Genomic DNA, 24844 nt, shown 5'->3' on the forward strand with positions numbered 1-24844 from the left:
TTTGGGGCTGTAGCTTGTCTACCCATCAAGATCCAACACAACGTTAATGACTCATCTCCAAAATCACATATACATTCCCAGAAGCTTGAAGATGGTAAAAGATCATCTCCAAATTATGGGGTCAAGACTCTGCTTTTGGCTATATTGGTGAATGTTCATAATTATAGTGACTATATCCATCCGAAGGTCGTTTCCTTGCTTTATGTCATGTACTTGTATATCCAACTTGAAATATTACTAGCCATAGTAGCAACCATGGCTAAAGTGTTGTTAGGACAAGAGTTGGAGCCACAGTTCAATGAGCCCTACCTCTCCACTTCATTACAAGACTTCTGGGGTAGAAGATGGAACCTCATGGTTTCAAGTATCCTTCGAATTGCCGTTTATGAACCCACCGGCAACATAGCCTCTGGTCTTGTGGGCAGAAAATGGGCTCGGATTCCAGCAGTCATGGGGACATTTTTTGTCTCAGGCATCATGCACGAGCTCATGTTCTTTTACCTAGGGCGTGACAAGCTCACAATGGAGTTGACTTGCTTCTTTCTCCTCCATGGACTGTGTCTCATAGTTGAGAGTGTTTTGAAGAAGTGTTTTGGCGGCAGGTGGAAGTTGCCGACGGTGATTTCTGGGCTACTGACAACTGGGTTCGTGATGTTGACGGGGTATTGGTTGTTTTTACCATCAATGTATAGCTGCAAGGTTTTTGAAAGGGCATCTGCAGAGTATGCCCAGTTAGTCACATTCATAGAAAATATAATTCATCGTCATTAGAATTTGTTTGGTTCATCGAATATTGTTTTTAGGTTTTGCTTTGGATTATAAAATTAATCATTGGCACATGCAGGCTGGTTTTGAAAGTTTTTTTTTTTATTTATTTAGACTAAAGAAACAATGGACCATCTACATGATGGCAGGTACAGTTTACAAGACTCAGCAAACCAAAATCCCACCAACGCTAACAAATCATCCTCTCTGTCAAATACTCTGCTTTACCGAGTGTATTGCCATTCGGGTTTGGCAGTTTGTTACTTCTTATTTATAAAAAGAAAATGAAATCATGTATTTTAAAGAAATTATTAGGTGCAATTTCCTTTGTATAAAAATAAGTTGCATAAAAAAAATTTGCTATGAGAAAAAATCAGATGAAGTAGATATATATCATTGGAAAGAAAAGAAAAAAGTTACCCCTAGTGAGTTGATGCCTTATAATTTTTCGCGTGAGAGTATAATTTAATTACTGAATAAGCTATTGTTTAAATTGGTGCAGCTATCATTAATTATAAGTCGAAGGCCAATGGTTCGTGATGAGAAATCCCACCCACAAACTACAAGAGAAACTAGTAAGAGATGATGATTTAAAAAATCTTAATAGCTTAATTATAAGTCGAAGGTCAATGGTTTATGATGAGAAATCCCACCCTCAAAATACAAGAGAAACTAGTCAGAGATGATGATTTAAAAAATCTTAATAGCTTGAGTTCAAGATTTATGACTTTTGATTTTTTTTATTTTTGGTAATCGGTATCTGTTTAGTAAGTTAAGATAATTGGTGGCTTAAACTTGCTAAATATGTTTTTTTGATGAATTTAAAGATTTTTTAATGTTTAAATAAATATATTTTTTTAAAAAATAATTATATTTTAAAAAAACTTTAAAAATAAATATATAATAGAAAATAAAAATTAAGAATAATTTTATGGCTCACGAGTCTTTTTTTTTTATGGATAGAAAAAGCTAAAGAATAATTTTACCTTATTGTATCAATGAAAAATAAATGTTACCAACATATATATTAATATGATGAAAATATAGGAAGCTATTGAAAGATTTTTATACATTATATTTTACACAATATTAATTTGAATAAAAAAATGAATTTTATAGATTTAAGGTTATAGAAAGAAAAGGATTTAAAGTGTAGTTGAGCTTATCTAGGTTGTTTTATGAGGTTTAGTCTATAATGCTGAGCTATTTTTTTAACGCTAAGTTATTTTTAAGATTAAGGTCCTGATTATTTTTGCGTTTTAAAAATGTTTTTGAAAAAAATAGAATTTTTTTTAATTTAAATTAATATTTATTGGTGTTTTAGATCATTTTGATACGCTGATATCAAAAATAATTTTTTAAAAATAAAAAAAATATAATACTAATATATTTTCAAATAAAAAGCACTTAGAAAAGCAATTATAACCACACTTTCAAACAGATTCTAGCCCGCCTATGAGATTTTGGTTTTTTTTCTTATACTAAGCCTTCGAGGGTTGTTGAATTTTTTTTTCAAGACTGATGTTAGGATACTGAAATGCAAATCCAAAAGGAAAAAAAACAAGGGATATCATAAAATAAAAAATAAAACATAAAAATTTACATAGTTTACCCAATTAGACTATGTCTAAAGATAAATATAAAAAGATTTTACTAAGTAATATAAGAATTACAACATTTCTTAAATAATAAAATAACAACTAAGAATCTTTTTATTATTAGGAAAAAACACTTCACTTATTCCCTTATAAATACCTCATAATTTTTGTGAGATTACTCTCTCTTTATTTTTTTTATTTTTTTCTCTATTTTAATATATATTTAAAACTTATATGCATTGCTTATTTATAGACAAAAATAAAGGGATAAAACCATAAATAATAGTACTAATTATACCACAAATTATGTAAATAACTTTTATCCACTTATATTTTATTAATTATGCCAATAATTCATTTCTTATTTATTTTTGTTTGACGATTCATCTTCCAACAATTATATGAATTTAATAAGTGGAATTAAATGGCTTTACAACTGATACTCTTGAGGCTGAATCCAGACAGCTTACCTGAAACTATGAGTTTTTAAACTCTTAAAGAAGGTTTTTTAGAATGTGAAATTTGAATTCATCGACTAGATACATAACTTGGTCATTCCCGGAAAATATGCTCTTGACACCACGGAAACATATGTGAAGAATATCGAGACACAAAGTTCCACTCCATGCAAATGTACTTTCCCGAGAAATATGTTGTAATAGCCCAACATCTCTTCATCCTTGCCTTGCCTGAACTCTCGATCTATCGTTAATAAATTCTTTTACAGGATATGTTAACTGGTTATTATTCTTTACTCCATGAGATCTGGGAGTCTAATTCTTTTTTTATTATTATAAAATCTTGGCTTTTGAAAATGATGTTATATAGATATATGTCCCATGGTTGAGTTTTAAATAGAATATAATAGTTTATTTACCAACCTAAGTTATGAGTTAGGTTTAAAAAAAGCAATAAATAATCTAAATTATAAAAAAAAACTTAGATAATCTTTAGAAGCTCCTTGCAAACTCTTTATTTAGTTTATATTTTAAATTAAATTACATGCAAGTTGTTTTAGTATAATCTATTTGTTGACTAATGAGAAAAATATTAAAACAATTTATGCGTTGATAACACAGAAAACAAATAAAAACACAAAGATCTTCAGGTATTGACTTGGATAATTAGTGTCCTGCTCTTCGCAAAATCAAGTTTCAGATAATCTTTACCTGAGGGAAGATTGCGAACTCAAAAATTTGAACTGCCTAAGATTCCTAGTGGAAGAGAGATTTATTTAGTCTTGAACATGAAAACTAGTCTAGTGGGACTTCAAGCATTTACGAAAAATAACGCAATGATGAAAGTGTTCCATGTCAACAATTGAAGGGAAAATAAATCATGCTGATCCACTGGTGAGGAATAGGATCCAAGAGGATGGGGTTCCATCTTGTTAAGAATAAAAGCATATAGTTTCAGCTTTAGTTGAAAGTCAAAGCAGTGGATGCATAACGCAACTGTCTTGCCATATGAAAAGGAGAGGCACATGCTATTGGTAATTACATGAGCTGTAAAGCCTTGAAATGTGGTGAGGAATATAAATCTACCTGCTCACTGCTAACAGCTACGGACACCATCTCTGTCCTGGTTTTTGAAGCTTGAAACAAAACTTCTGGGCCACCTTCTTCTTGCGTGGATAACTCAACTGCACTGAGCTTCAATTGTTTGAACCAATAACATTTTTTGGTCTAACATGATATATCTCCATGTGAATGGACATCTTGGATTCTGTGCGGTCCTTGTCTGGGACAACAAATTCTCATCCAAAAACAAAAAAAAAAAAACAAGTGTTGAGAATGAGACGTCTGAAGAAAAATGTGACAGGTAATTTGCAATCTCACACGGAGCTAAATCTCTCCCTCTCTCTGAATGAATTTAGCGAAGCCGGTGATGCTCTTTACCTGTTGCAGCATAATGTTTGGCCCTTAATGAACAAGTGATTAGCACACGAACGTGAGGAAATATGTTTACGTGTATGATTACACATATAGGAAAAGGACAACGCAGTTGTTTTAAATGAAGGAATGCCAATTAATTATCTTAGTAGGTCCATCTGTGATTAATATCAATCATGTCAGAGGAGTTCCTTCTTAGAGTAAACATAACATCTGTAAGTTTGCCAATGATTGAAACAATTAGGAACCGCTGTTTTATCAAGAATAATAATGCTTGAGTCCTTCACAATTCTTTATAATGAAAGAGGTGGTTTGAAGTTTCAACTGTTTATCCAAATCTCAAAATCAAACAAACTAAGTTTTTATTAAAGAAAGATAAGGTTTTTTTAAGATTAACCGGATAAAATCCTGGGAAGATTTTGGTTACCAACCTAGCCAATATAAATGCCCTACATGACAAATGTCGGTCTCAAGGGAGAAAGAAGTCTCTAGTGCTGTACTGCTACTAGATTTTCCAAAGCGAGTTTAATATGAAAGCTGAGGTTTTTTTTTTTTTTGGTTGGAAGTTGCGCTCTGAACAATCTCCAGCACATTTTGCAGGAATTTCAAAGCTTAAGAGAGAATTTCACAGATAACTTTAGAGATAAATGTCCACAAGAAATGTTTTTTCAACGTCTTTGTTGTCACAGAAATTCCAATTTGATGCAGTATATTTGTTGTCTTTGGAAATGCACATTTTGCAGGAATTTCAAAGCTTAAGAGAGAATTTCATAGATAACTTTAGAGATAAATGTCCACAAGAAATGTTTTTTCAACGTCTTTGTTGTCACAGAAATTCCAATTTGATGCAGTATATTTGTTGTCTTTGGAAATGCACATTTTGCAGGAATTTCAAAGCTTAAGAGAGAATTTCATAGATAACTTTAGAGATAAATGTCCACAAGAAATGTTTTTTCAACGTCTTTGTTGTCACAGAAATTCCAATTTGATGCAGTATATTTGTTGTCTTTGGAAATGAGTATCTGCCTGCAATTTTTTTAGCATGAAAAACTCGCATGTCGTTCTGCGACTGAAGAAGACAGATCATAGACCACACACTTAACTAGAGGATTGAGCCTTGGCCCACAAGTTTTTGAGTTGAGTTTTCTTGAAACAACGCAATTTTCAAAAGAAACAGATCATCAAGAGAAATTCTCTTCAATGGAAAACAGAACAAGAGCCGAACTGCTTGCTGACAAAATAAGCTTTATTCACACTGATTTTGCTGAAGCCCGACAATTTGTACAAGTAAACACAAGGAACCACCAACATTCCTACATATTATAAGTACTCTTCATATTTTAATTCTGTATTCGAGTACTGTCTCACCCTAATTCCAAAGAACACTTTTTGTCTGTAGAATACAGAAAATACAGGACCAAACTCTGGCTAATAAAAAAGCTAACAGATATTTGGCACGTCCGTAAGACATTTGGAGAAGTTAAAGATTCTAAGCAATCCGAACTGTTCTGAATCAGCTTTAACTTATTTATTCAACAGAATTCTTGACAACACATCGGCTTGGCATAACAACGATGTGATAACTGGAAAGGATCAACAACCTATGCGAGGGACATGAGCAATGCGCCCTTGATCTAAATGTGCATGGAATTTAACAAGACATCAACATTTGGATGAGCGTTGAAAAATGATAATTGAGTGAAAACCACTACTCAAAGTGCTACCAACAAATCTACAACTAAGTAATTCTCAAGCAAGAGAAGCTTACAAGCCTGAGCTTCGCTCTACTGTCAAGCCACTTCAAACAAATCTTTGCAGCAAACTAGATACCATAACAACCTTGGCCACTGTAACTTGAACGAGCAACTGCGTTATCCGTTGTTGAGAATAATTCTGAACCACCCCCAACTGATTGGTTTTTTCTAGCTTGAAAGAGACCTTTTCTTTTACCATGGGCATGAGATTGAGCTCTTCCTTCCATACCATATCGTGGACTAACAAATCTAGAACTAGAAAACCGATTTGCAGATTTCAAACTAGACTCAACCCCATCAGTCTCGGCATCTGTTCCAGCCATGAGTTCCATCAAATTGCTTCGAAACCCCAAATCTGAATACACTCGCCGTGTATCCATCATTGATTTCCTGCCCATTTTACCATCTATTTCATTCAAATTCTCTTCTCCATCACCTTGTGGTCTGGAACCAAACCGTGTGTTTCTTAGTTCAACAGGACGCCCCATTGTCTCCACCATCATGCACGGATTGTTGAACCCATTCCATGAATGAAGCGGGACCAATTTACTCAATGTAGTTAACCAATCAACGACCTCCTTCATCGCAGGTCTCCGCTCCCGACAAGACCTCACACATTTAGAAGCAATCAAAGCCAGCTGCTTCCTAATCATAGGATCCTTAAGAGGGAAAGTTCTTGGATCATATATAGCACCGAGTTTCCCCTTTTTAATTAGTGGAATTGCCCAATCTACAATAGAAGACGGCGAATGCCCCACATCAATAGCCTTCCTTCCACTAATAATCTCCAAAAACAAAATCCCAAAACTAAACACATCGGTTTTAGTACTCAAATTATCCGGGGTAACATAGCATGGATCAAGATAGCCAATGGTTCCAGCAGGTGGGGTTGACTTAAGTCTATAATCATCATCAACACCACACCTAAGTGCTAAACCAAAATCACCCAATCTTGCATTGAAATTCCTATCAATCAAAACATTTGCAGACTTAATATCTCTATGGATTATGGGTGGGTTTTGTGAGTGTAATGTATCAATAGCATTAGCAATTTGCAAAGCCATCCTAATCCTTCTACCCCAATTGGGTGGTCTAGAATTTGAGTGAAGAATATCATAAAGAGTTCCATTACTCATGAACTCAACAACAAGCAATCTATCCTTGGTATCATTAGCGAAGCCTAATAAGTTTACCAATCTTGGGCTGTGAATCTTGGACAAGATCTCGATCTCGTTATCGACTTCTTGGCCAATTTCAAAACCCTTTGACGGTTTCTTAACAGCAACATGTCGGCCACGTAAAACAGCCTTGTAGACACAGCCATGGCTGCCTTTGCCCAGCAGTTTCTGGTCAGAGAAACCATTGGTGGCTGCCTCAATATCACTGTAGTTAAACTCCTGGATCTTGATGGGTTTTTCTTGTTTGTTTTTAGAAGAAGAAGAAGAAGAAGATGTTTGAGATGTTGGGGCAGTAGAGATTATGCCAATGGCCGCGTCTGCCTTGCAAGAAAGGTATCCCATCAAGAAAAATGATGGTTTCTTTTTTTGGGAAATTAAGGTGAAAAACGAATTCTCGATGCTCTTTATCGATTGAATAGGTATGAAAGAATGAATATTGCAAGAAGTGCAAGACTTCGATACTTGAAGATGATGAGGAGGAGGTTCTTACAGAGGTAGTTTCTGTGTGGCACCCTGTAGTTTTAGCCTTTTAGGTGGCTGGATGATGGGATGGAGGGGTGGGTTGTGGGTACAGCAGAAAGTCTTCTTTGGGTTCTTGGTCCCTCAGACAGGTAGGGAGGAGAGCCCACTGGCTTGGAATCCCTAGGCTATTTTCATGCCATAATTCTATGCATGCCTTTTCTAATTAATTAATTAACTAGCCGCTGCAGTAAAAGCTACTGTTCTTTTTTATCTAGCTATATTACAGGGAGCGAATCCAGATAAAATGAATGATTATTCTTCTAAAAATATTAAAGATGAAATATGATCTGTCAGCTTGAGCTCCCAGATGCTGCGTCATGTCATTTTTCTTATTTTGATCTTTATCCCTTTTTCTTAAATTACTACTTTTAGTTTTAGGGCATGTTTGTTCTTCTATACTTTCATGAAAATGATTGTTTTTTTTATAAAAAAATTATTTTTTCGAGGCTGAACATTTTGCTAAAAATGTTTCCTATTCGTTGCAGTAAATGATGGAAGAAGCGTGGTGATAATTGCGATTAAGATGACAGTGAAGGGACGGCGGTTGTCATTGTGTCATGGCGGCAATATTGGGAAGGTAGTGGCTACACCGCTGCTCAATGCTGGCAGCAAAATGAAGGCGGCGATAGCGGTGGCCAATAATGGTGGTGAGGCAGTAAAAGATTAATTGTCCGGATCATGAAATTCCCATTTGATTCGTATGGAGGACAGCATTATCTGCACCGCCCGATACGCAAGCAAAATGGACTCATACGACTTCCTACGCGGAGACAGCTACAATTTTGTTGATTTATGATCCAAACGTATCCTAAGGGTAATACCAGATTTAGAATCTAATTTGTAGAACAACTTGAATTGCTAAATCATTTTGACTTTTGAGTCAACTTAAAAGTCGTTAAATCAACTAACTCCGGTAAAATAGTATTATTCAATTTTTTTAAAATCTTTTAATATTAATTTAATTAGATTTGAACTAGATTTCACCAAAGTTAATCAAATTATAAAATCAACTTAACCAGTTTAATTAGATTGGACTGAATTAATATTAAAAGTGGTTTAACTTAAAATCCAATTAATTTGGCCTAAATGAATTCAGAATGTATAATTTCGTCTTTTTTTTCTCCTTAATATTTCTTGGTAAATAGATTAAACAATTTCCTTGGAAAACTTGAAATTTAAGGATGTTGTGTTTGTAACAGTAGCGTAGATGTCTTTCGTTTGCTTGAGGCTGTCGATAACTTTACTGACACGAAAGCTACAAAAAGCCCATAAGTTAAGTAGATAACAACCCATCACACACCACTTCCTTCCGGACCAGAGGTGCTTTTTCTCAAGTGGACCAAAGCTGCAAACCATAACTGAAAGGGAAGTTCCAACCGTATTTCTAGAAATTTCATTTGTTTTTTATTTTTTATTAAAAGTTAATATTTTTATATGTTTTGGATTGTTTTAATGTTCTAATTTTAAAAATAATTTTAAAAAATAAAAAAATATTAACTTAATGTATATTAACATGAAAAATACTTTAAAAAACAATCACAACCATACTTCCAAACAAATTAAAAAACTATTATAATTTTGATAATTTATCTTAAAAATTATTGTTCATTGTAAGATAAATAATATTTTGTAAAATATTTTTAATTATTTTTTATATATGTCTAATAATAAGTGAAACTTCCAGCAATCTTTATTTTGTAATCGGAATAATTTATAAAGTGGGATGATTTTTATTTTATAAAGTATAATTGATAAATATATCTTATTTATTCTTAAGGTTTTTTTTTGTTAGAAAAAAAGGTCTTGGGGGCATTGCTCATATTGTTCATATACTTTGGGAGACATGCTATTAATACAAATAAGAATTAATCTCCAAAAGACAGCAGGCACAACCATATTTCACCTTAATGCTGTAGCTTGACTTTTATAAAAATACAATGAGTTACTAATAATTAAGAGTTCTGAAAGAAGGTATGTATGCATTTTTATTTATTTATTTATTTATTATCATAGTAAATTTTTTGTATCTGGTTTTTCAAAATTCATTGATGTCTGGTCAACAAAAATTGGTGATTTAAATTTGGTAGAATTGATTGATTGATGATTTTTAATGAAGAAAAATACTTGGTTTAGGGCAAACTAGTTGGATTTTAAGTTGAAGAGACTAAACTTATGCCACCGAATGAACAATAAAACACCAATTACTTTCAGTTTATTAATTTTTAAAAAATAACCTAAAAGCCATTATCAAAACATCGTGACGTAAAACATATTTCATAATGGTTTATTAGACGTTGCAATTGATGATAGAATCGTCTTTGATAAGTTTGAGAACCAAATTTGATATAATCAGCAAATAATATGATATTTTTAAATTTTTCATAACTTACAGAAGGTGTTTTCCAACTAAATTTTTTAAGAAAACACTTTTCTGGAAACCAAACCAATTTTTTCTTTGATTGGAAAGTGTTTTGTATTGACCAACTTTTCTAATGACAAATAAACATAGTAAAGTTTGAAAAATGATTATCTGAAAAGTGAATTCCAGAAAACAAACATAGCCTAAACTATTATTGCACCCTTTCTTTTTAAAAAGCTATTTTTTAAGCATTTGAGAGTCTCCAAATCTTAAAAAAAAAAATCTTGTGATATTCCACATCAAAAGCGAGCGTCTTGAGCAATGCTAGTTGTTCACTTATTATACGTGTTTTGGGGCGTCGAGCTTAGAAGTGGACTCTTGTCACTACAAACAAAACTGTGAGGATAGTAAGGTTTAAAACGAACAATATAAAACAAGTTGTGATGGGCTATTACAATTAGTACTTTGAAACATGTTTTCATTGCATCATACTCTTCTCGAACTTATTTTGACTTTACATGATTTGTTGTTAATGTTTTTGTGAATTTTGTGGTCATGTGATTATGAGGTCCACATAAACTAGTATAAGAGGGAATATAATAAATTAATTTAAAATAATAGGATTAATTCTTACATTAATCTACATCTTTCGATATATATTCTATCAATAAATACTACAATGATGGCAAAAGCTATATAGGATAATAACAACAGAAAAATAAAATAAAATAAAATAAAATAAAAAAATGAAAGTTTGAATGAGCAAATAAGATTGTGAATGTGAACCCTAAATTTATAATTTTATTTTTAGAAAAATAAAATATATGGTGATTTTTTTTAGAGGTTTACAAAACTTTTAAATAGATTTAATTTTTTTTTATCTCTATTAGGAAACAACTAGGAATTAAAAAATATAAAGAAAATAAATAAAAAATCCAAATTAAAACATAGTGTAAAAAAACATAGGAAAAATAGTAAAAACCGTCATACGAGGAGCATTAATGCTCAATACACAATTCTAAAAGATTTATCAGCCTATTTAGCGACGTGGTGATTCCCCCAAGGAAAATCACATGTAGGCATTCCCTAATTCGAACCTTTTCTGCATGTGAAAAAAGGCAGAAGAAACTTCTTGTTACTTAACATACAAGCACAATATTTTTCACATATAAAAACACTTGCACGATGGCGTCTACCAATACAAACCCCGTCCGATTCATGGAACCATTCTTCTTCGAAGTCTTCGTTATTTTCTTTTATTGAACTCTTCTCCTTCTCCTTCAAGATCCTCGTGCTATTTGCGTCAAATTAAGACAGCACCATTCTATTATCAAATATTTTATTTATATTCAAATATACAACAGGTTGGTGTATAAATCATAAATGATCATCGAGAACACAGAAAGAGATCATAGATAACATATTAGAGGCAAAATGGAGAATGAAATCTGCAACTTGATGAAGGTATGGTCCTCAGTCTTCGCTTCTGTGTGCTATTGCTATGCTATTGGTAAGGTAGTTCCGAAAGGAACTCGAAGACTTATCTTCTTGCTCCCGATCGTTTGCCTCTTTCTTTACCTTCCTCTTCATCTATTCGCCATTCATTTCAGAGGCCCCACAGCTTTTTTCATTGCCTGGCTTGCAAATTTCAAGCTTCTACTCTTTGCTTTCGGCAAAGGCCCTTTGTCTTCAGATAATCCATCCATCCCTCTGCCACAGTTTGTGGCTGTAGCTTGTCTACCCATCAAGATCCAACACAACGTTAATGACTCATCTCCAAAATCACATATACATTCCCAGAAGCTTGAAGATGGTAAAAGATCATCTCCAAATTATGGGGTCAAGACTCTGCTTTTGGCTATATTGGTGAATGTTCATAATTATAGTGACTATATCCATCCAAAGGTCGTTTCCTTGCTTTATGTCATGTACTTGTATATCCAACTTGAAATATTACTAGCCATAGTAGCAACCATGGCTAAAGTGTTGTTAGGACAAGAGTTCGAGCCACAGTTCAATGAGCCCTACCTCTCCACTTCATTACAAGACTTCTGGGGTAGAAGATGGAACCTCATGGTTTCAAGTATCCTTCGACTTGCCGTTTATGAACCGACCGGCAACATAGCCTCTGGTCTTGTGGGCAGAAAATGGGCTCGAATTCCAGCAGTCATGGGGACATTTTTCGTCTCAGGTATCATGCACGAGCTCATGTTCTTTTACCTAGGGCGTGACAAACTCACAATGGAGTTGACTTGCTTCTTTCTCCTCCATGGACTGTGTCTCATAGCTGAGAGTGTTTTGAAGAAGTGTTTTGGCGGCAGGTGGAAGTTGCCGACGGTGATTTCTGGGCTACTGACAACTGGGTTCGTGATGTTGACGGGGTATTGGTTGTTTTTACCATCAATGTATAGCTGCAAGGTTTTTGAAAGGGCATCTGCAGAGTATGCCCAGTTAGTCACATTCATAGAAAATATAATTCCTCGTCATTAGAATTTGTTTGGTTCATAGAATATCGCTTTTAGGTGGTGCTATGGATTATAAAATTAATCAGTGGCACATGCAGGCCGGTTCAAGGTTTGAAAGTTTTCTTTTATTTATACTACAGAAACAATGGGCCATCTAGATGATGGCAGAAACAGTATACAAGAACTCAGCAAACCAAAATCCCACCAGTGCTAACAAATCATCCTCTCTGTCAAATACTCTGTTTTACCAAGGCTATGGCCATTTAGGTTTGGCAGTTTGTTACTTATTATTTATTAAAAAAAATGAAATCATGTATTTTAAAGAAATTATTAGGTGCAATTTCCTTTGTATAAAAATAAGTTACATAAAAAAAATTTGCTGTGAGAAAAAATCAGATGAAGTAGATATATATCATTGGAAAGAAAAGAAAAAAGGTTACCTCACCTCGAGCGAGTTGATGTACTATAATTTTTCGCGTGAGAGTATAATTTAATTAGTGACCAAACTATTGTTTAAATTGGCACAGCTATCATTAATTATAACTCGAAGGTCAATGCTTTATGATGAGAAATCTCACCAAAAAAATACAAGAGAAACTGGTTAGAGATATGATTTCAAAAATCTTAGTAGCTTGAGTTCAAGATTTATGACTTTTTATGATTGGTATCTAGTTTTTAGTAAGTTAAGATTATTGATGGCTGAAACTTGTAAAATATTTTTTTTTTATGAATTTAAAGATTTTTTAATGTTTAAATAAATATTTTTTTGAAAAAATTATTTATATTTTAAAAAGAAACTTTAAAAATAAATATGTAATAGAGATTAAAAGTTAAAAATTTAGAGTTTGAAGATTCATATAATATTTATAGCTCATGAGCCATCTTTATATATATATAAAAAAATTAAAGTATAATTTTATCTTGATTGCATTAATGAAAGATAAATATTACCAATATATATATTAATAGGATGAAAATATAAAAGGTTCTTAGAAAATTTTTATACACTATATTTTACATAATATTAATTTCAATGAAAATATGATAAGCTTTTAGAGAAATTTTATAGGTTTAAAGTTATAAAAAGAAAAGGATTTAAAGTATAATTGAGCTCATAAAAACTAGATTTTTCTTCTAAGTTGAGCTATTGGGGTTGCTTTCTTAGGCTTAGTCTATAATGTTGAGCTATTTTTTAATGCTAAGTTATTCTCCGTACTAAGGATCTGATTATTTTTGTGTTTCAAAAATATTTTTTAAAAATTTAAATTTATTTTATTTTTTTTAAATTAATATTTTTTTGGTGTTTTTAGATCATTTTGATGCGCTAATATCAAAAATATTTTTTTAAAAATAAAAAAAATTATTTGATATATTTTCAAATAAAAAATACTTAGCAAAACAATCACAATCACACTTCCAAACATATTCCAGCCTGCCCATGAGATTCTGTTTTTTTTCTTGTACTGAGCCCTTAAAGGCTGCTGAATTTTTTTCCAAGATTAATATTAGAATACTAGCATACAAATCCAACAAGATAAAAAGCAAAAAATATGATAAAATGAGAAATGAGACACACAAGAATTTACATAATTAATCAAATTAAGTTACGTCTAAAGAAAAGTATAAAAGGATTGTGTGAATTATAATATTTCTTAAATAAAAGAAGATCAATTAAGAATCTCTCTATTATTAGAAGAAAACACTTCACTTATTTTCTCACAAATACCTCATAACTTTATATGATTATTCTCTTTTCATTCTCCTATTCTTTTCTTTATTTTGATGTGTATTTAAAGTTTAGATACATTGCTTAGTTATAGACAAGAGTGAGGGGATAAAAACTATAAATAATAGTACCAATTATACCACAAATTATATCAACAACTCATTTTCATTCATATTTTATAAATTATGTCAAGAACTCATGTCTCATTTATGTTTGTATTGTATGACAATTCATCTTTCAGCAATTATATGAATTTAATTAAATGGCTTTACAACTGAGTCTGTTGAGGCTGAATCCAGACAGCTTACCTGAAACTATGAGGTTTTAAACTCTTAAAGAAGGTTTTTTAGAAAGTGAAATTTGAATTCATAGACTAGATACATAAATTGGTCATTCCCGGAAAATATGCTCTTGGCACCACGAAAACATTTGTGAAGAATATCGAGACACAAAGTTCCACTCCATGCAAATGTACTTTCCCGAGATAGCCCACCATCTCTTCATCCTTGCCTTGCCTGAACTCTCGATCTATCGTTAATAAATTCATTTACAGGATATGTTAACTGGTTATTATTCTTTACTCCATGAGATCTGGGAGTCTAATTCTTTTTTTATTATTATAAAATCTTGGCTTTTGAAAATGATGTTATATAGATATATGTCCCATGGTTGAGTTTTAAATAGAATATAATAGTTTATTTACCAACGCTAAGTTAAGTTTAAAAAAAATAAAATAAAAACATCTAAATTATAAAAAATTATTTGATATTTTTATCGAACTTAAATAATCTTGAAAAGCTCCTCACAAACTCTTTGTCTAGTTTATATTTTAAATTAAATTACATGCAAGTTGTTTTAGTATAATGTAGTTTGTTGACTAATGAAAAAAATATTAAAACAATTTTTCAAAAAATAAATAAGGATAAGATCCAGGCGAAAAAATAATGAAATAAAAAAATAGAAAAATTAAGTGGCTGAATTAAAAAGAAAAAGGATGACGAGCAATGATGCGACAAAAAATAATTCTAATTTTTTAATTCCTCATAATTTGAAAAATATATACTTTTCGACTACAACTTGCTTTAAGATTCTAATCCTATAAAAGCTAATTTATCATCCAAACTGAACCTCCAATAGTAATTTTTTTCTCCTGCAAGAGCAGAACTTCGAGAGGAAAGCATGTGGCTGGATTTGGATTGATCTTCGAGGGATATGATTCTGCAGCTCTTTTTTAATTCGTGACTGGTGATTACTATACTGTAGGTCTACGGAAGATCTCTCCATGTATATTCAACTCACACCCTCCGGCCAATCGGCCCGGGGGCTTTTTACAGTTTGAGCAATAGTTTAAAACGCCCAGTACAATATTTCTGTTCAGAAGAAAAGAAAAGAAAGAAAAGCAGAGAAGACTAGAACAATTTGAGCTAGCTCTGTATACGGATTTCATATTCGAGCATCAGGAAATCATGAGCTAGCTCTGTATACGGATTTCATAGTCGAGCATCAGGAAATCAAAAACACTCTCTTGGAGGAACAGGAAAAAAAAATGGAGGGTGAAATTCGCAACTTCCTGAAGGTATGGCTCTCTATCTTTTTTTGTTTATGCTGCTGCTATGCCATTGGTAAGGCAATACCAAAAGGCAAAACAAGATTCCTATTCCTAATCCCATTTGTGTGCCTCTTTTTCTACCTTCCTCTTAGTCTGTCCACCATATTTCTTGGGGGCAACACAGCGTTTTACATTGCTTGGCTTGGAAATTTCAAGCTCTTACTCTTTGCTTGCGGTAAGGGCCCTCTATCTTCACAATATTCATCAAGGTCTCTCTTAACTTTTGTTTCTGTTGCTTGTTTGCCCATCAAGATCCAAGAAAACCCACCTCCAAAATCACAAAACCAAGAAAACCAACCTCCTGTAATACCTACAGATCAAACCCACAAATCTTCGTTGAACTATGCAATAAAAGGTGTGCTTTGGGCATTTCTGGTAGTTGTCCATGATTATAATGAATACATCCATCCAAAAATCATCTTGTGTCTTCTATGTCTCCATTTATACATCTTCCTCGACGTTGTCCTAGCCTTGGTTGCAGTCTTGGCTCGAAACATCCTAGGACTAGAGCTAGAGCCACAATTCAACGAGCCACACCTCTCTACATCTCTACAAGACTTCTGGGGCAAACGATGGAACCTCATGGTTAGTAGTATCCTCCGCCAGACCGTCTACGATCCCACCCGCAACATTAGCACACGCGTCGTCGGTCGCAGGTGGTCCCCAATCCCCGCTGTTTTGGCGACGTTCTTGTTATCAGCCGTTATGCACGAGGTCATGTTTTATTACCTGCTTCGCGTGAAACCGACATGGGAGGTCACATGGTTCTTTCTTCTACATGGATTTTGTGTAACAGTTGAAATTGCAATAAAGAAAGCGTTAAAGGGCAGGTGGCAATTGCCGAGGCTGATCTCAGGGCTCTTCACCATAGGATTCGTCATGGTCACTAGCTGTTGGCTGTTCTTTCCTAAGCCGCTCCAGTGCAGGGCGGATGTCAGGGCGTTTGAAGAATATGCGGCGCTAAGAGCTTTGGGGAGGGATTGCTCTCATGCTCTATTTGGACGCCCTTCCATCACCAAAAGCTATTAGCAAATTAACTAGGCCAATACAGGGAAGGAGAATGCTACGTATAGTTCTGTAAGTCCATGATGAGGAAACTCATGTGATAGATAAATAAAGCGATGCCCACAATCATTCTGAAAAACAAAATGGGTTTTACTTCATAAAAATTGTATTCCAGTTCTGTTGCTTGATGCACACTCCTGTTTGTAAGAAAAAGGAATTTCTTCAATATATATATATATTTGTAATATATATATATATATATATATGGAAGTACATGAATGTATTGATTTGATTGAATGCCAGTGCTACTTGCTTTATCGTTATTTTTCTTCTTAAAAATATATTTAAATAATATTTTTTTTTATCTTTTAATATCAATACATCAAACCAATTTAAAAATTTAAAAAGTAATTTTTTTTAAATAAAAAATTTACAAAACTATAAGTCAATCATAACAATAACCATTATCATCAACTCGAGAGAAACATCAACTGAAAATTAAATTACTTTGATTTATACTCCAACTAATTACATAAGAATGAAAAAAAATAAAAATTGTATATACTCTCGCTAGTAGCTTATTATGCAAAAATAATTTTTTTTTTTACAGATTTATCAATTATTTTGCAATGGATTATATGATATTTCTCATGTATTCACATGGAGTCCATTGGTAAATGAAGCGGTTTCTTTTTTACCATGGCTGCTGAAAAAAGGCGGAAACTGGTTATTAACAATTAAAGAGGAGTTGTGTTCCTGAAAGAAAAAAAGTGGCATGCTTCGTAAAAACCTGAAATAAGTTGAAGATCAAGTTGATATTATGTTCTAATTTTATTTTAATAAAAAAAAAAACGATTTGGCCACAAGATGTTTTTGTCGATACTAAATCGTGCAGCTTCTGTTTGCTTGATGCTTTTCCAATGGAACTGTTGCTGGTGTTACTTTTCCGTCAATCTACTTCACGAAACTTGCGAAGGTTAATATCACCAGAGGAAGAAAATGTTGAAAAGTCCATTATTTCTATTGATTCGAAGAAAATCATTATAGTAAACATGAATAACAGCTGAAATACAAGATAATGTGGACGTACACTATGATTCTACAATTTTTACATCTAATGCTACAATGTATCAGACAAGTATGGTTGCATACAAGAAGGAAAAATCGTGTTGAATTTACATCATGTTCTAGGGCAGGTGGCTATGGTGTCAGGATTCGGCTGGTAGTTTCCTTGAATTGAGATTTAATGTAAGAGCTAAAGCTATTCCAAATAGAAAACTTGGATCCAAAGAACCGAACAATAACTGATTTTCTTGATCCTTCTCTCACAAATTCCACGTCCCTGGCAATGCTATTCTTGACAACTTCTGCATCCTCATGTAATGGTAGGGCAACTGAACCATGGGATTCCAGGTTTTTAATCCACCCACGAAGCAAGTAATTCACAGCCTGTTGTAACACAAAGAGTCAGCTGTCTTTGGAAGCAATAAAAAGTAGGTATATCAAGGCCTGGAAAGATTATCCATTTCACAGCCTACGCGGAACACATCAATTAAATCATACCCAGGACAGCAATACCACAAATATCTGGAACTCCTATGCAACATGAACCACTTCCCAAAAAAAATTGGCGATTCCACGATGCCTTGAGAATTCATTCAATCGATGCCTTGAGAATTCATTCTTTACTAACAGAATGGTTCATTGATTAATCCTAGAAAACCTAGTTTAGGTGGGTGGGGAAATAAAATTTGAGACCACTGCAGGGATGCCAAAGAATCTACAGTATTCTCATGCTCTTTCTACCTCCACACGAGTGGAACTGGAGTTTTGATTATATCTAAGTACCGATGTCTTGTACAGGTTAAAGGTCATCTTCTCTTGTAATTGCACGCAGCAGCTATATGCAGAAGTTACAAGTAGTTATGGCAAGATTCTTGTAAATTACATCCGTTGAGCTGGTATAGCCATTGAAGTTTCAACAATTATTCAAGTTTTCTACTTCCCATAAGATTAACATACTTATTTCCGGATCAATCATCACAGCCTTTTCTTAAAAAACAGGTATTCTTTACCCGAACAAATAAAAGCCTGAACACCACCTTCAAAGCATGAACTATGAGATAGGCAATAGAAAGTGCCATTAGACAACTAAGCGATGAGCTACATACCTCAGGAACTTCATCATGGGGACAGTGACCAGCTGGGCTGATCTCATAATACAGAGCTTCTGGCACCTGCTGTTTCACCTGTAGGCCCCAGATAGGCTTCACCCAGGGGTCCTCCTTTCCATACACGAGACAAATGGGAATATCGCTCATTTTACACCTAGAAACACAAATAAGCTATGAGCCCTTCAGTTCAAGCAAGAAAAAAAGAAGGGAATGAGTGACTAGTCAAGAAATGTTAAGAGCTATTAAGTGCTTGCCTGGCTAAAGTCTCCCTGAAGGATAGCTGTCCCTGAGGAGCAAACATTATTGAGGCAAATGATGCAGCAGCAGCAGGATGTTGTGTAATATCAAGAATACGAGAAAACACTTTGTCAATATTTGTAGAATGATCTGTGTAAACCTGTTTAAGTATCTCCGCAATACTTTTAGGATCACTTATTTTCTGCCAACTGGGAAAGAAATTAATAACATTAGTAAGTTGGAGAAGGTTGATGGATAACAATAACTGTACCCAGATGGTAGAGGCAGTAGGAATTAGATTCAAGCAATAATGGTTTTGAAGAGATAAATGCAACGACTTATTTCATGAGACATGCATGTTAAACAGAACAAGCAACTACATGAAGCCGCCCCCAACAAAAAATATATTGTTTTCACAATTTATGCAGAGCCTTGGTGAGACTCTTTATAAGTTTCACCAACAACATGATACCCATGTATTATATATAGATTGGCCCGTGAATTCTCTGGATCCCAAGTGTATGGGTACACAAACTAAATTGTATACACACACAGTAAAAAGAAAAACTTACAAGAATTCTATGAGCTTTCTAACATTTGCAGGTAGAGGAAATGTGCCAGACCATGGAAACATCCTTGCTAATCTTGGAGATCTTATTGGATTAGGTAGAAACCCCCAAAACGGCGTTGCATTTAGCAATGTAACACCTTTCACTAAATGAGGGTATCTTGCTGCGAAGTATAATGCAACAAATCCTCCCAGCGAGTTCCCTACAATATATACTGGTTCACCAATTACCTGTAACATAAATGATTAATGTAATCTGTGCCTTTATGAGCTATCACGATGCATCTCTTACATAAATGGCCATGTTGTCACAAATACACAATCTTAATGACACCTCTTGTGAATTTGAACGCCCATGTAGAATGCAAGAAAAAAGTAGGAAACAAGGATTGGTGTCCATCTCATTATGAATCAATCTTCAAGAATCTATGTGAATTGTGCAATATGAGAAGAACTAATTGGATGGCAAGCATAAAGCTATGGTCTTGAAGCACAAAGATATGAAATCAATGTATAGAGTTGAGGAGAAAAGGTATTCTAGAAGCACTAAAGTGTGGAGTTAGAGAAGTACAAAAGGTACGTAAAAATGGAGTTGAATTGTTTTTAAGAAGGATTTATGTGAATTGATAGGTCAAAAGATGAAAAAGAATAGCTGCTTTCCTGAGTGAAAAAAAAAAAAAAAGAAGAGACAAGACCAGACAAAATTAGATAAAGAAGCACTTTATGCAATGTAGAGGTGTGACAAGGTTGAAAAGGCATGGAAAAAAAAAATCATAGTAATTGCAGATCAGAAATAGAGTAACTGAGTTTATTTCTCACTTTGGAAAAGCACTAGGAAAAATGTTACCAAAATGGAAAATCGGATGAAGGAGACATGATCAATGCAGAATAATCCTTCACGTGAGCTTAACCATACCAAATCCTACAGAAAGTGCATGAATGCACAACAACGGAAAACGAAGGCAATGTATATTATTGTAGATATCCATATACAATATGCATGTATATGTGTCTCAGCCATCTTTCGTTATTGCAGATTGGAACAGAGACGACATGGAAGGATGTTTGACTACCTCTTCTATGAAATTGTGAACTTGGTCCTGCCATAAATCCATAGAGAAAACAAGGTCATTCGCCCATGGTTCAATCTCATCTCCAAACCCCCAAATGGAATCCTTCCCTTCTGAGGCAGCCCCATCCTTTGAGAACAGAGTGGGATTCTCAACTGGCAATGACATTCCCTGCCCAAGAAAATCAATCGCCCATACTCTGTAGTCACGACCCAAATCCTTCAATTGCTTCTCGTAATGAAAGGAACCAACACCAAATCCAGGAAGAAACAACACTGGTGGAGAATTCACATTTTCACAACCAGCTTTCTCATAATGCACATTAAGTTTAGGCTTCCATTTCCAAAAACAACTGCTTATGGGAGCACTATATTCACCATTGGATTCATCTGGCAATCCCGGAATCAAAACCCTAGTCGGAGATTCTCCATTTTCTGTAATACTCCCCACGTCATCCTCTCCACCAACCACATAACTACTAGAATTTCCACTGAAGACCTTTGAATTACCATTCTTTAACCCTCCAAATGAGTCAAGTGACCTAGAACCAAATGAGTCAAGTGACCTAGAACCTTTCCCATGATTGAGTTTTTTCAAGAATTTATCAACACTAGAAAACCTCAGTGACCCATTTCTTTGATTAGTCCTAGCAAACAGAATTTTGCGTTCTCTACTAGTAGGGAGCTTTAACTGGGAAGAATTTGATCCATTTTCAGCTAGTTTCCACCTCAAATTTACAACAAGACAACAAGATGCGGTACTGGAAGTAAGAATCTCCATGCCCCAGAAAGGTTGATCTGCAGTGATCAGTTAAATCATATTGATAAGCAAATACGGAGCTTACCTTCTGTGTAGTTGAAAATAGAACTCCATAAAAATAAGAAAAAAAGCTAAAATCATCATGTTTCTATACTATTATAGTTTTCAGATGTTTAAGAAATCATGACAAATACTACTTCTCATGGTCTTTACTTCTTTTCTCGAATAAATAAGCGGAAAGCTATTAAAGTTTCTTTATTTTCTTTTCTTTCCCATCATTTCCAAGCTACCAAACAAAGCTCAAAGCAAGAAAACCAAACTAACATAAACAGAACTTGATAGAAACATATCTAAGCAGCTCTGTAACAGAAAACCCATACCTCATGAGCTCATGTAAATCTATATAAAAGAAGTAACAAACAGTGAACAGGAAAGTTTATTACTTAACAGATCGTGCCCCATAAATAAAGAACTTATAATATATTGGAAAGATGTCTCTTACCTTTAGTTTCCAAAGAGAAGTGTCATTAAAGTTTGATACTTTATGAAATCTCTAGTAAACTCCGTGAACTTCGGAGATTTAATTAGATCTAGAGAGAGATGGAGACAACGGGAGCTGGGGTTGCTTGAACGCTTCTCCTCCTTATAACAGGCCAAGAAAAGAACCTTTCTTGATTTGCCTTTTTTTTCCTCATTTATTGGTGAATAATAAAAATGCTATCCTGACAAAATGTTCAATTTAATATATAATTTTAAAACCCTTTACTATGCTTGTACGGTTGCAGTGCTGTGTTTGTTTTCTATCAAGAAACTAAGGAATTTTTTTTATTTCGTCTTCTTCCAATTTCTTTTTAAGTTTCGTGTCCCAACGAAAATGTTGGTGATGTTCAATAGCAAAGATCCAATGGGAGGGGTTATTAAGACTTTATGGAGAAGTCATTAGATAGGTTAGGAGCTGTATAATTATTTTTTTCATGGAAATAGAGGGCCTATCATGAAAATCAAAGCTTATTTTAAGGTTCAAAATGCATTTTTCAAGGTGTTTTAAAATGAAAATAACATAGAAATAAAGTGAAAACAAGAAACAAGCAGTGGGAAACAAAAAAATAATGTTTCTTTTTTCCGACGACAAAGAGCAAAGAGCATAACTAAGATTATGATAAAAATTGTTTTCACAATTTTTTTTATATTAACACACAAAAATAATATAAAAAACATAAAAAATTAAACGCAAAATCAAATACTATAAAAAAATAATTATTAAAAGTTGCAACGTGGCTGATGATGATGGCTGGTAAATGACTTCCTCTTTTTTAAAATTCTTATTATATTTTTTTTAACCTATGCCAAGTGTGTCTGGTCCAAGAGTGTGGGCCTCGTTGCCACCAAGCCTATGCGCATAGGCCTATGATATGTGCTTATGGGCACTTCATCTCCAATCTTGCAAGCCCACAAGTCATGTTGTTAACACTATTGATTGACAATTATTGTCAACCAATTGTTTCTAATTTTTAACATTCATGACAAATTTCAAGCGGGAAGAAATTGTTTTTAATTCACATTCAAACGTGACAAAGGACTTGAAAAAAAAATATTAATGAGCCTTTAATAATAAATATAAAAGAAGGCAATCATAAACCAAAAAATAAGTACTTATTTATTTTAAATGTCTCGAAAGAAAACAATACAATATTAAAATTGAAACAAATTTTTGTTATATAAATATATCAAATCACAAGAATAAAAAATCTTATTCTGTGAACATTTCCAATCATCACATCCACGTTGCTTGATCTAGCTCCTGAGAAGGGTATTTTTAGTGAGATAGAATTCATGAATATGAGTCAATCATTTATGTGCTTTTTATAAAAATTGTTTTCTTCATAAATATATATAACCTACAATTAAAATCATAAGTACCATACAAAATTAGATAACAAGAAAGATATTAAAAAAAAGAAATAAATATATTAATACATTTTAAGCTTAATACAAAGAAGAAGGTGATGCTGAAAATATGTAGTATTAAGTAGGTGGTGACGATGATAATAATGATGATGGTGATTTATTGTATTAAAGAAGAAGTAAGGAAAAACATCCTAGAGGTGGATACTTGTATATGTATGGAGGTGGGGGTGGGGAAGGAGATGTTAGAGGTAGAGAGGATTTGTAAACATACATAGCAGATGGTGAAGGAGATAATGGAGGTGGTTACTTGTAAATGTAAGAAGAAGGTGGGGAATAAGATGAATGAGATATAGACCCGTATACACATGAGATTGTAAGGATTTATAGGCGTAAGGTGGGGGTAATGAAAAAGATGGTGGAAGAGGAGACTTATAAATATATGAGGGAGGGGTAGATGATAATAGAGGTAGTGGAGATTTGTAAATGTATAAAGGTGGAGGGGAAGACGATGGAAGTGGTAGGGATTTGTAAGCATAAAGATGAGGTGGAGAAAAGGATGGTAGAGGACGAGACTTATAGATGTAAGAAAAAAAAAGTGATGAAGATAGTGACGACAAAGATTTATATAGGTAGAGAGGTAGAGAAGATGATATAAATGGTGGAGATTTACATATGTTTGAGGGTGGTAGGGAAGGTGAAGACTTATCAATATGAGGAGCAGGTGATGGTGATGAGGGTGGTAAGGACTTGTAGATGTAAGGAGCATGAGGTTATGATGACCGGAGAGGTAGGGATTTATAAAGATATGATGAGGGTGAAGGTAGTGATGAAGAATATGGTGACTTGTATATATAATAAGGTGGTGGAGAAAGGGATAATGGACGTGGATATTTATATATATAAAGAGTAACAGGTGATAGTGATGATGGAGGTGGGGATTTGTAGACATATGGTAGGATGAAGAAGGTGATGGTGTCGATGATGAATTATATCCTTAAAGAGGTGGTGAAGAAGGAAATGGTGGAGATGGTGAGTTATAGACATATACATATGGATGAGATGGTGATGAAAGTGGTGGGGACATATAGACTTATAAAGAAGGTGAAGGCAAGGTGGAAGAGGAGATTTATAAATTTATAGAGGTGAGGGGAAGAGATAAAGGGGATGAGGGGAAGAGATAAAGGGGATGTATATTGGTAATTATAAGGTGTAAATGAAGATGATGATAGAGGTGGCGGAAACTTGTAGACATAGA

General features: G+C 33.7%; 5 protein-coding genes across 5 annotated transcripts in view; 3 read left to right on the forward strand and 2 right to left on the reverse strand.

Moving 5' to 3' along the window:
- Positions 1-839, forward strand: part of LOC105126467 (acyl-CoA--sterol O-acyltransferase 1-like) — a 4621-nt gene extending 3782 nt beyond the window's left edge. Inside the window, exon 2 of the mRNA XM_011027336.1 lies at positions 14-839. Within this exon, the coding sequence (XP_011025638.1) occupies positions 14-771 (758 nt within the window). The 3' untranslated portion in view covers positions 772-839. The remainder of the gene's footprint in view (positions 1-13) is intronic.
- A 4920-nt stretch (positions 840-5759) lies between these two features.
- Positions 5760-7836, reverse strand: LOC105126364 (serine/threonine-protein kinase-like protein At3g51990). The gene has a single exon (XM_011027211.1). The coding sequence runs from the start codon at positions 7527-7529 to the stop codon at positions 6078-6080; it is 1452 nt and encodes a 483-aa protein (XP_011025513.1). The 5' UTR covers positions 7530-7836; the 3' UTR covers positions 5760-6077.
- A 3454-nt stretch (positions 7837-11290) lies between these two features.
- On the forward strand, positions 11291-12558 carry LOC105126468 (acyl-CoA--sterol O-acyltransferase 1-like). The gene has a single exon (XM_011027337.1). The coding sequence runs from the start codon at positions 11503-11505 to the stop codon at positions 12556-12558; it is 1056 nt and encodes a 351-aa protein (XP_011025639.1). The 5' UTR covers positions 11291-11502.
- A 2899-nt stretch (positions 12559-15457) lies between these two features.
- On the forward strand, positions 15458-17086 carry LOC105126365 (acyl-CoA--sterol O-acyltransferase 1-like). The gene is made up of 2 exons (XM_011027212.1): positions 15458-15712; positions 15756-17086. The coding sequence occupies exon 2, from the start codon at positions 15806-15808 to the stop codon at positions 16895-16897; it is 1092 nt and encodes a 363-aa protein (XP_011025514.1). The 5' UTR covers positions 15458-15712; positions 15756-15805; the 3' UTR covers positions 16898-17086.
- A 791-nt stretch (positions 17087-17877) lies between these two features.
- Positions 17878-22391, reverse strand: PPH (pheophytinase). Its single transcript, XM_011027213.1, has 6 exons — positions 22184-22391; positions 20926-21719; positions 19857-20083; positions 19302-19493; positions 19045-19201; positions 17878-18322 (listed from the first exon to the last, which is right to left on the reverse strand). The coding sequence occupies exons 2-6, from the start codon at positions 21700-21702 to the stop codon at positions 18074-18076; spliced, it is 1602 nt and encodes a 533-aa protein (XP_011025515.1). The 5' UTR covers positions 21703-21719; positions 22184-22391; the 3' UTR covers positions 17878-18073.
- Between the last annotated feature and the right edge of the window lie 2453 nt (positions 22392-24844).

This window comes from Populus euphratica, unplaced genomic scaffold (genome assembly GCF_000495115.2).
Source record: "Populus euphratica unplaced genomic scaffold, PopEup_1.0 scaffold78.1, whole genome shotgun sequence".
In the NCBI taxonomy this organism is placed as follows: Eukaryota; Viridiplantae; Streptophyta; class Magnoliopsida; order Malpighiales; family Salicaceae; genus Populus; species Populus euphratica.